The sequence below is a fragment of the Athene noctua genome, chromosome 6 (assembly GCF_965140245.1).
Source record: "Athene noctua chromosome 6, bAthNoc1.hap1.1, whole genome shotgun sequence".
Classification (NCBI taxonomy): domain Eukaryota; kingdom Metazoa; phylum Chordata; class Aves; order Strigiformes; family Strigidae; genus Athene; species Athene noctua.
This window is the reverse complement of record NC_134042.1, coordinates 43,544,083-43,556,355: the sequence shown is the minus strand read 5'-3', so window position 1 is coordinate 43,556,355 and position 12,273 is coordinate 43,544,083. Positions and strand designations below refer to the sequence as shown.

General features: G+C 43.9%; 1 protein-coding gene across 3 annotated transcripts in view; it reads left to right on the top strand.

Moving 5' to 3' along the window:
- Positions 1-12,273, top strand: part of RTN1 (reticulon 1) — a 118,789-nt gene that overhangs the window by 98,202 nt on the left and 8,314 nt on the right. The window contains exon 1 of one of the 3 annotated variants that reach the window (XM_074908805.1): positions 3,557-3,848. The exons of 1 other annotated variant lie outside the window; for it this stretch is intronic. In XM_074908805.1, the coding sequence (XP_074764906.1) occupies positions 3,794-3,848 (55 nt within the window). In that variant the 5' untranslated portion in view covers positions 3,557-3,793. Of the gene's footprint in view, positions 1-3,556; positions 3,855-12,273 lie in introns of those variants that run through there. One more of the 3 variants, XM_074908804.1, reaches the window with a different exon arrangement.

Below are 12,273 nucleotides of genomic sequence, written 5' to 3'. Positions count from 1 at the left end.
ATTTATTATGATTAAACATTCTTTGAAACCAATGCTGATTTCCACCTTGCCCTCCAGCAGGACTTTTAAGGGACAGCCCTGAAGTTTAGGGCCATGTGTGATTCTTCCCATGGTAGAACAGTGGATACTTCTGAGTTCTTATGGACTGTTATGTCAATTCAAGTAAATTTACCTAAAAAGCCTTAAATTTTGCTAACTCTGAGTTCATCAGAGCTCATCAGCGGTGCACTGGCAGGCTGGGTCACTAAGGAAGTGGGAGGACCTTTGGAGGGAAGCAAGGTAGGGCTGGAGAGCTAGTCCTGATGTGGGGCTTGTGGTGTCCCTGCAAACAGCACAACCCTGGTGACCTACACACCGTGGCAGGGTGCCCATGTCCTTTGCTGAGCTGCAATCTGCACCTCGTCCAACAATCCCTGCTGGCATTGGAGGGATGGAAAGAAATGAGGCAGACAGCAATACACTACTTTCCCAGAGGTTTCCCTCACTGGGAGGTGAGGATGGGCTAAAAACAATCAGGTACTTTATTTTATGAGTCCTTGCCCCACACATCCTCCATATACAGGTTGTTATCTCCAGCAGAGCTACTTAACAAGCAAATACTGATGAGCCCACTTGGCTTGTGGCTGTGCCATCAATATTGAGCTTTAGATGACCTCACTACAAAATCTTAAGATCTGTAATTGTTTCAGTAACATCCTGCAGCAGAAGGAGCTTTCCCATGGACAGTGCTCTGAAGGGAAGTAAATTCCACTTACTGCTTTTAATCCTGCTTCTATTCATGATCACAGGAAAATGCTCCTCCAGCTCTGCAGTATCCTGTGGTAGATGGCAAGATCTCTGATCTCTGCATGTATCACCCCTTTAAGATCCAGGCAGTGCTATGCTTATTTGTGCCTTCCAGTCTGCTCAGTAAATGTTCAGTTGGTGGTCCTGGTTTAGTTCTGTTGCAAAGAAGTAGTTCTCACTCTCAGTCTATTGATGGCCAACAGCTTGGTCCTAATTCTGGCTCACTGCTTACTGAATGCATAATTTAAATTCTCATTGTAGAAATGCATTTTTTATCAATTGCCATTTTAGTCCTGGATCCATCCCAGTGCTGACTGGGATTTTTTTATAAACTTTTTGTGCACATCTATGTAGACACACATACAGTGTTAATTGCAGGTGCTGCCTCTGTCCCTCACTTGACTCGGCTTCTGGGATAAGTGACTTCACGCTGGAAGTCCTTCTTAGCCCATTCTCATTTTCTAAGTATGTTCATCTCACAGTTCCAGTTCAGTTCTGTTTCTGACACAAATGCATTGTTCTTGTTACTGGTGGTAAAGTGATGGGTTCTGGTGCCCATGAATTAAAATACCTCTGAAAGTGATATGGGACAGCCCAATCACATAGGCTAGGTCTGAAGAGATACTTTTCCAAAGGGAAGTAAGAATTTAAGCAGGAAAACTGATGGTATGGTTCATTTTAGTAGCTTGAGGAAGGAGACCTGAAGTCTAGGGTAAGAAAAAACCCTACCAGCAATGAAAGAAAGGAGAAATCATCACTGTTTCATACAACACTGGGATGTTAAATGTACATGGACCACTCTTCTGTCCAAAAGGAATTTGTCTTTTATACCTGAAAAATGTGGGTTACAGTGAGACTAAGCAGAGATTTGGTGTCTTCTCACTGCTGTGTTGCTGGTGGTATGTGCCCAGGAGCTGTGAGTTTCACTGATGCACTAAGTTTGAGGTCTCTTCAGCTTTTTTTCAGGGACTCCAGGATTTAGGAGAATGATGGCTCTGTTTTATATACACTGCTTATAAATACCCCGTATTATGGATTGGTGCTGGGAACCCCACTGCAGAGCTGCAACCAGTGTGCAGGGCAAAATATATCAATAGGGATATTTTCTGCTCTTGCAGAAAAGGGTCTAAACCAATCAGTCCATGCTGAGAAATCATCCACTGCCAACCTGTTTCCTTCATTTTTTAACAATGCCAGGAAGAACACAAAATCAAGACTTGTAACATTGTAGATTATTTCATCTTACTATATGCAATGACAATTAAAGCCCGTTCTGCACCAATTAGTTAATTATTTCCCTGTTAGGGAACTAAAAATGCTGGATTCAAGCCTAAGCAAGTCTTTTGGGGGATTTCAAAGACAGTTTTGAAACATGAACAATAACTGTTGGCCTCCATATCCCAGTAGAGTTTCCTAGGTAAAGGTTAAGATCACACTGTGGTGAATCTCTCCTGAATTCTGGGCTTTCTTCTCTGAGATGAATTACCTGAGGGAAGGATAAGTGACCTACTACTGCCAGTTGGAGATCTCTGTTAACTCAGGCATTAAAAACCATTTGGTTTTGGAGCCAAAAGAACAGAGAGGTTCAAAATTCTGTTTCCCATGCTGATGTGTATGTGACCCACTGTGTCTGTGCTGGTGTCTGTTTCCATTTTAAAAAAGCTAAACCCAGTATAACATAGCTAAAGTAAAATTATTTCATAAACTAGCATGATCTAAAAGATTAAATACAGCCTCAGAGCTGAGGGGTCCCCAGTTAGGATTGTTCTGCCAGTGATGACTGGACCAAGTCTGATATGCTTTATCTCAGGTCACTCCTCAGTGAAATGGGGTGACTTTTGGGGGAGTTTCTGTGTGATTAATAGTCGTCCCACTCCCCAAAATCTGAAAAGGCAAATAGGTTGGGTGGATGTAAAGCGTTTACTTTCCAAGTATTTACTAAGTACTGTGTGGCCATTACTTAGTTATGACATCTCTGCAAGGTTACTTATAGTGGTTTATTGATGGGGAAACTGAGGCAAGGGCAGTGTCTTACCTGGGGGAGGAGTGTCAAGGCTGGTGTTAAAACTGAGCCATTAATGAGCTCACAGTTATTACTGAGAGCACACGCTTTTTCACAAATTGTCCTGTATACCTGAACTCTTGCACCTCAAATTCTGGTTTATGCAGGGTTTTGAGCAGTGACAGGAGGCAGAGCTCATACCCCACACACCCTCACCTGGGTGCAGCCTGCAGTGCTCGGTCTCCCAGAGCAGCAGGGCTTGGCATGAGGGCTTGGGGGGCCATGTGGATCACCCCGTGCCTGCGGGTGCTCGTGCTTGCTGGGGGTGAAGGATGATTCCCCCGTGGTGTGGGTACTCTGCTGTTTTCTTCTGTTTCTGGAATAGTTTTGCAAAAAATAGAAAAATGGGGGTTGCTCTGTTCGGGTCGGATCCTGACTTTGGTTTTCTCCTGCCTGCTCCCTGACCCTCCCTGATGAGAGGGGGGGGCATCAAAAACTGGAGGGGTCGGTTAAAGTTTGGCCCGCTAAAAAAAAAAAAAAAAAAAAAAAGAAGAAGAAAACACTAGATTTCATCACTCAAGAAATTTCTGGAACATGAATAGTCACAACCATACAGCCACATCGGAAACACTGCTCCCCCCCTAACCCCCCCTCCACCCACACCCAATTTGTTTTTATTTCTTTGCCATCAGGTTGCTTTAACCATTTCGATGGCTTGGGAGGCTAAGCCGCCGAGCGCAAGCTTTTGATTTGAAAGGGGACTGCATCCCCTTTTCAAAGGAGCCTGCTCCCTAGGGCAACCACATCACACTGCTGATTTGCTGCAGTGGAGACCGCAGCGCGTACAATATGCCCTCCCCCCTCCGCCTGTGCTGCTTACAGCATCAGTCCGGAGCCGAGCGGGGAGACGGGAGCGGTACCCGCTAACCCACCCATGCTCGGGAATGCCTGACTGGTAACGCAGTGCCTCCGACGAAAGGACCGGCAGTTCCTCAGCTCTCCGAGATGCAAGCCAGTGCGGATTCCACCAAGATGGACTGTCTTTGGAGCAACTGGAAATGTCAGGGTATTATATCTATTCTAGTGTTGCATGCTAGAAGGACTGCATGTCAGAGGAGGCAAAGGCAGGATCCATCCATTTTTGCATTGTTCACCTGTGGGCCTTTGCATGCTGTTTTCTCTCCCTCCCCGTGAAGCTTTTCTTTGGGGGTAATTTAAGAAAGAAAGATAAAAAGCCCTTAATTCTGTTCTTTGAATGTATTTCTCCCATCTCCAGCTGTCTCACCCTGAAAGCATCCAGGATCCAGGACCTTCCTTCCCACCTTACAGCTCATTCCCAAAGCATCCACCCTTGCTGTTAGCGGTGTCATTCCTCATCCCCGACTCCTCTCTGTCGGGCTGCTGCTGCTGCCATGATTTCATACCTTTTGGGCTTTAGGAAAGCCGGGCGATGGTGAATTTGTGCCTGCTCGGGCTCGCGAGGGTTCGAGGCGGTTGCGTTGGGCGCCTCGGTGCATCCTGCCCACGGACACACCCATAGCGAGGGCTTAGCCTAGCGTCGACACAAAGAAAACGCAGCTTCGGCAAGAAGTGCGATAGCACCGAGGCGGCCACGGCATTGCCACCCACTTCGTACTTTGCTGTAGGATTGCTTTTTTTTTAAAAAAAAAAAAAAGTAATCCCATCGCTGTGCTTTCGAGCGCTGAGTCGTTCGGGGGCAAAATATTGTGATGATGTTGTCTTGCTGCTGAGTAGGTGAGGGGAACAATAGCATCTCCGTTTTGGGCTTATTTTCAGCTTTTTTGAGCGGGTCGGTGTCTGCGCTGGGTGGGGCTGGCTACCTTCCCGGGTGCCTCGGACAGCTTTTCAGCCATTTTTAGTCGGCTTCACACTTCCCAGCCAGCATCTAGCCTTTGTTTTGATAAAAGACAGTCTCTGTGACGCTGCTCGGTGGGCAGATTAGAGGGAGAAAAGCTAGCGGCTGATCCTGCCGGGCAGGCTGCTGTCTGCTTTGGGCAGGCTTTGTTTGAATGTATTTTTTAATTTTAAGGTGCATGTTTATGCCGAATAGATCATACGTGATGTTGATGGTCATAACAGGGTCTCTGGGAGAGAGATTTCTCTACAGCATCATCTCATTAAAGGGTCTAGGATGCTTGCAGACATAGTTTCATAAACGCAGCTCGGTGTAACAGAAGCCAGAAAACCTTTCTGAAGTATTTTTTGGGGAGGGGAGGGCAGAGGGAGATCTTTCAAACAGACACTTGTCTCTAGGGAGCTTTATATTTTTGCAATCTTAATTCAGCACCTAATTTTATTTACAGTCGGAGGGGTTTTTTAAGGAAGATGAGTAGCTGGGAAGTAAACAGATGCACCTGTTAAATGCCAGCCTCTAGCAGCTCTGGCTTTCCATCCCTTAATCAAGGGCTAGGGTTTTCTATAGGATTGAGTGATTCATGAAGCTTATATAGGAGAGCACAACCAAACTTCAGGGTCTTTTCATATGAGTTTTGCAGATAAACTTCCTTGTTAGGTGGGGTTTTTGTTTGTTTTGTTTCCAAAAAGGCTCAATATTTTGCTGATTCTTATGAAAACATTAATTTGCTGAGTCAGATTGCTGAACCACCTGTATTTAGAGGCAAACTTAATATTTTCTGTCTCAATCAGAAAAAATAGTATTTTTTCATAAATTAAAAAAGCAGCAAATAACAAAGGGCATGCTGCTCTTATTTAATTAATAATTAACAGTGATCGTGGGCTTTCTCCTTCTATGCTTTCCTTTTTGAAACCAAGAGGTAGATTTCCTGAAAATTAAATGACACAATATGTCCCATGCTGATTTGAAAAAAAAAAAAAAAGCCCAGATCTGAAAAAATCAACGCAGCTAAAATAAATCACTTGCCTCACTTCTACATCATTTGCATATCTTTTTCTTGGGTTGTGCTTTATTATTCAGAAATGATCCTGCAGAAAACATGAAACAGTCATAGAATATTATATCTGTCGGCAAAATTCTTTGATCAGTCCCAGATAAAATAAAAGAAATTTAGAATTCAGAAGAATGAAGACTAAAGACTTGATTCATTGATTCTTTTAATATCTATTATTCATGGAGTCTCTGTCTCAACCCAGAATATCAGTTTCTTGCAAACCTGGAGTTGTGTAATTTTGCCAGCTTCATTATCAATGGAATTATGGTTCCTCTCTGTAAACTCTTGAATATGTCTGTGAACATAACATTTGCAGACACAAACCCCAGTAAATGAAGAGCATATTTTTACTGAAACTATGGAGATATGACATTGAAGTTAATGTAAGTTTTAATTAATAAATAGTCAAGTCTGCAACTAGGTGTACCATTGGTTTGCTCCTATAGTACTTCTAAGTGGTGTAAAATTGGGTGGGGATCTTGAGAAGCTGCAGAAGCACTTGGAGAAGCTTTGGCTTTGCCCCACTAAATCAACGTACTGTTACTGTCCTCGCAATGAAGCAGTTGATGCTGCTACATAGGTTTGGAAATACTGCAATGTGTTTTACCTACCCATCCTGCAGGTACAGCATGATTATGTCAATGGTAGATCATGCTAAAGCCCCTCAGGGGAGTGGGAGAGTAATTTGTCCCTGCTGGGCATATGCTTAATTCAAAATATTATCATAGGCAACTTTGGAGAATTGCAGCCAGCTTCCACACCCAGATCATCTTTTGCACTGGAAGGCAAACTGAAGTAGCCTTGGATGGAGCCATGCATAATGCATGAGCATGCAGAGAAATGTCATGGACTGGGCAATCTGTTTGATGTGGGCCTCCGCGCAGCAACCTATGGCCAGTGCCAGCTGCATGATGCATTGCAGTGTGCGGTGTCCGGAGGGGAGCTGCTGGGTGAGGGCTGCCTCCAGGCTCAGGTGGTGGAGCAGGTCTCTGGGTCTTCCCCAGGGATTTGGCCCAGCTCAGCAGAACTCATCCCCATGCCTTGCTGAAGAGGTCTCTCTGGATTAGGAAGGTTTTTGCCCCCCAACTTGGTGGAGCTGTTTGATGTCATTACAGTGGTCCCCGTGAGTATTCCCTCTTCCACCATTTCTTCTACACGCCAGCTCTTGGGTGGTCATAAATGACATGCTTGTTCCTGCAGCTTCAACCTCCTGCAAGACTTATTAAAAAAGAAAAGGGCCTGTTTCTATGATCCATTCATAGAAATTATCTTAAATATTATCCACATTATGATTATAACTTAATGTGGAAAAGGACTGCAGACTTCATCAAATCCATCTAGTTGACATAACTGCACTGGGACTGCAGTTACTGAGTAGCATTTTCTTGGCAGCTGTTTCCAGAGAACCAGTTTTCGTGCTTTGATTGATACATTAGTTGGTTTCCAAAGGGTGCTGAGAAGCTGCACCAACTATTCATGGCAGCATTCCCCACTTTGACTGATAAAGAAGTTCAGTGGCAATAATATGGATGCGTGCTATTAATCTATAATTTTATTGGCAGTTCTGAAGCCTGTCTAATTAGTGTTATTATTATGAGAAGGTAACTTCAGCTGGTTGGTACCTTCAGTGCTTTCCTGAAAATATTGTGGGCTGAACTCTCAGCTGGGATCCACTTGTCTTGCTCAAATGAGCTCTCCCTCTTTTCAGCAGCTAAAGATCTGTCCCAGTAGTTGATTCTTATGTTGGACCTTGGTAGAGCTAAAGGAACTTGGAACCAAGTCATCCATCACCTGATGTGACCAATTTAGTTAATAGATACACAAAACGTCACTAATTTATGAGAATTGACTTCCTAATTTCACCATTGATTTCCTGTGAAATTTGAATGAAATTTGTCGAGATTTTTTTCCACTTTCAGATTTTCTTTATTTTTTTGTCACTGCTGCAGAAATTGTATCAATCCTTCCTCAAGCACATTGCTGTTGATGGTAATACAACTGCAAGATCAAGAGCTTAAAGTTAAGAGGACAAACTCTCTTAGATGACCTTCATGCTGTTCGACTGCCAACCATCCCACCAAACACCTAGACCTAGGTGGTATCAAAAAATCAGTGAGATTTTCAGTAGCTCTGCCAAAATGTGCTCTGCACACCTGCTGTGCCATGTCTGAATGTAATTTTTTTTTTCTTTACAAATAGATGGAAAATATTCTTTCATTGCCAGAACAAGGAAAAAAATTTCCAAAAGTAAGATTATTATCAGGTATTCCCTGGGGAGTAATTTAAACTCTAGCAAGAGGGTGATGATGGTGCAGTAGCTGAAGGCAGCATTGGAGGGCTGCTTTTGCTTTCACTGTGTCTCTGGGGAGTGAGTTTTGGTGAGGCTTTTTTGGTACCAGAAGGGGTACTCTCTACACATCATTATTTAGTTCTCACAAATAACATAGGTCTGAGCCATTCATGTGGAAAATCTGCTGATTTTCAGATGTTTGGATAGAGTTAGGAAGGGTCCAGGTCCGTTATTTTGGTTCTAGGAGCATCTCGGGAAAATCTTAGTATTTCCATAGCATTGTGTGCATTCAGGGACTCTGCTTGATCTCCTTGGTTTCTGCTCACTTAAGGTGAGAACAATAACATCCTCCATAGAAACTGGCCAAGGCAGGTAGTGGTATGGTTTGATCAGCAGGAGGTGTGTGGAGAAGGCTTTCTACTGCTGCTATGTTAAATCGTGGTCTCAAAGCATCTCTTATGTGAAAACTATAACAACAATAGCAATAACAATTATAATAATAATAATAATAATAATATAATGCTAAATAATATTACAAAAGACGTGTATGGCATAGTTGTAGGACTAATTTTTTATTGCAAATCCTCTTCTGCCTACTCAAGCCCACTCTGGTGCCTCACTTAAGGCAATCAATCAATACTTTTTTGCTCACATTTTGATCTTGCAGATGTAATAGGATATAACTTGGAGGACATCTTATCGAGACTTCCCTTTTCCCTGGTTCTATTCCTGCTCCAGGCCTCCTCTAATCAGAGTTTGGGGACCAAAAAGATCTGAACTTTAAAGTTGAGTCTTGGGGCAGGTGGATAATAAAGGTATAAAGCTGAACTGAGGACAGGAATGGACAAAGTGTGTACAAGAGGTAGAAGTATGGCGAGATCCCTCAAGGCTGGAGATAAAGGATAAGGAGAGATGCCTCATGAAACAGCCCAGATATTCTGTCTTGGCTCTGCTGTTAATCACAGCAGTCTCCTGAAGGCACCAGACTGCTCATTAAATGGTGTATCTGTCTGTATTACATTTGAGTCAGATCTGTTGTGGGGAGGAGAGCAATGACCACATTGGATCATTCGCTGGAGAGGAAAGGGAAACCTGGTCCTGCAGCCTGTGGTTAAAGCTGCAAACTGGAATTTCTTTGAGCATGAGCAATATTTGCTTCTATTCAGACTCACAGCTTTGTTGCATTTGTTGTCAAATATTGTTGCAACAATGCTATAAACAAGACTGCCCTTATTAAATTATGTTTCCTGATCTTTTCACTTCCAGTAGGTTTTAGAAATGCCTTATGAACTTATTTATATTTATGGTCATAATATTATGCTGTATACAGAATTAAAGGATGTTTGTACACAAGTTTTTCTCACTTCTCATTAATACTAATATTATATAGGGAATGAAGCTGTAAACCCATTGATTTTACATTCTAGGGAGGCCCTGTGGGACTTCCATTGTGGGTAGGGCAGCTTGATCACATATAAGGCTGTTATTAGTATGCTGAAGAGCATATAACCATTTATTCGATCATCAAGGCCCATGGGCCTTATTTGAAGGCTGGATCCAAGGGGTTTGCACACACTTTTTGTACTAACTCCCACATAAATGCTGCTTGATGCATGTTCATTTTTCATGCTCTTGTTGCAGTAGAGGAGAAACTTGCAAAGTCAGAAGGAGAAAACAGGTTTTTCAGAGGAAGGGGAGGAATAAGCTATGGAAGATGTGAATTGTCCAGTCTGTGCTTGGTTATCATTTAATTTTCATCTTAAAATGCTTTCTTTGATTAATGGAATGGAAAGATCCCCATTTCTCTTACAAAAGTATTTTTCAAAAATATAACCACGCAGGAGTCCGAAGGTGTGAGGAGGAGATTTTAGCTACAGGTTGGTTTGGATCCTCTATTCTATCTCTGGGATCTCCACTCAGGAGCCTTGGGCTGCAGCTACCCCACACCACAGTGCCTCTGGGGACCACATAAACCGCCAGAGACCAGTCCTCATGTTTCCACCATGTCCCGAGGAGAATGGATTCAGGAGCATCACTGCTTAGTCCATCTCAGCTGTCTCAAGTAGTTCACCTCTTGCCTCCAGCACTGCTTTTTCCAGCCCCCGGGTCTGTCTTCTGGCTTTTTTGATGCCAAAGATTGAGGAGCAGAAACATTTTCTGCTGAAAGCCATGATGATGGCTGGGAGAGCTTTCAGGCACTCTACTCAGGAGCAGTTGCTTGCTGACACAAGCATTGCATGCTGCTGCTGTTACTTATATTTGTGATATTACCTTTAGCTTGCCTCACAAATGTGGGTATTCACCAGCTACTCATATTAACAAGTGGGTGGTTGTATCATAGAGTTTGCCTTTGTTCATCGTTAGTCTGGGGGTTGGCCCCAAATGGAGGACTCACATTAGTTTAATGAGATGAAGTTATACCATAAAGTATAACTGAGATACTGATCTGGCCCCCTTGAAAATTTTCAAGTAGAAGGCTACTTGAGTAACATTTTACAAGTTCTGCTGTCCGTTAAAAAACACAGGCAGGTGATCCTTTCAGATAAATAGCTTATCACACATGCTTCTCCAGAAAAATTCTTCCAAGGCAGTTGCAGTGACCTGCAGCACTGCTGTCTTAGAGAAGACTGGCAAGTCCTCCATAATGAATGCAAATACTTTTGAGTCTGAGGCAGTTCTGGCAAAACCCAGAGTCTTTTTATACTTCCACAAATGAGCCAGAGCTCTGGTGTGTTGTACTGGAAAGAGTGCAAAGTGTCCGACGCTGCTTCCCTCCTTCCAGGAGGCCAAAGGGAGATCATGGAAAGCTACAGCTGAACAGCTTCTGCATGTTAATGGGCATGGTCAAGATTTTACAGTGGGGATTTTCAAAACAGATGGAACCCAAACCTCAGGGAAACCGAGGCTGTTTTCAGTGCATTTTCCAAACCCTGTTTGCAAATCCTAGCTGCAAACCTCAGGTGGTTTGAAGTTGGCATTTTGGTTCTCAGAAGTGTATCTTGCTTAGCCAGGCAGGCTGACCCACTGTCCGATTGCATGCACATCACATATTGACAGGCTCATGTGGCACCAGCCTCCTGCTTCATGCATATTCAGCGTGCGTGGCTCAGAATCGTGCCATTGTAGTTGGGTCTGGGCAGGGCTGTGCACACACGCACCCGCACGCGCTGTCTGCGGCACACCCAGAGCTTGCAGGACCCTTCATCACACTAGGACCCTTTATTCTTTCCCTATAGATTGACCAAAGCAAGCAATTATTAGGTCATTAATTCATGGTCAGAGGGTTCCCCTCTTCTTCAGTTTATCTGGGGAATACCCTACCTGTGTAAGAGCTGGACTCAAAGCCCATCTCAGCCTGGCTGAGCATGGGGCCAGCGTGTGCTGGCAAGTGGCTCTGCAGAGAGGGGTGTGTGTGAGGGTGTGCAGCTCTAGCTCAGCTCCCGACCCCACCATCCTCATACTCACTGCGTCTCTGTGTGCTGCGGAGGCTGGTCAGAGCCTGGGTGGTCATCTCTTCAGCCTGCAAGGGAAGGGGTGTGGGCATGAACAGGCAGCTACCCTTCATCAGAGACCTGGGCCACCATTTATATTTTGTGACCTGTTGAAGGGCAGTGAACACATGGGGTCAGCGAGTGTTTGAGGGAGTTGTTTGCTGTCTTAACCAGTTTTATATGAATATAGGATGAGATGAAACTCAAAGCAGACACATGAATGTGGTGGACAACATCATCTTTCATTAACATTCCCATTCAGAATAAAAAAGAGGGTGTGGAAGAGGTTGATACATCCAGTTCTGGGTTCACCTGATGGTTGGACTAGGTGATCTTTAAGGTCTGTTCCAACCTAGATGATTCTGTGAAGGAGCAAATTTCTCATTCCTTTGCCCCTTGGTATCTTTACAACACTGGACACTGATGTGACAGGTATGTTTGGTCTGGTGTGAACAGTTACAGGAGAAAATGACAGTGCAAGGAAGCCAGGCAAAGGATCCCAGCTAGGGGGTTTTGCACCCAGTGCACCTCTGCCTGCTGTTAAGGGAGATGCATTTATGTAAGGAAATGTAGGATAAAAATATATTTGAGCACCCTTTTGGTAAGGAAGCATTTCTTTACCAAGAGGGTGGTCAGACACTGGAACAGGCTTCCTAGAGAGGTGATCAATGCCTCAAGCCTGTCAGTTTAAGAAGCATTTGGCCAATGCCCTTAACAGCATGCTTTAACTTTTGGTCAGGCAGTTGGGCTAGATGATCACTGTAGGTCCCTTCC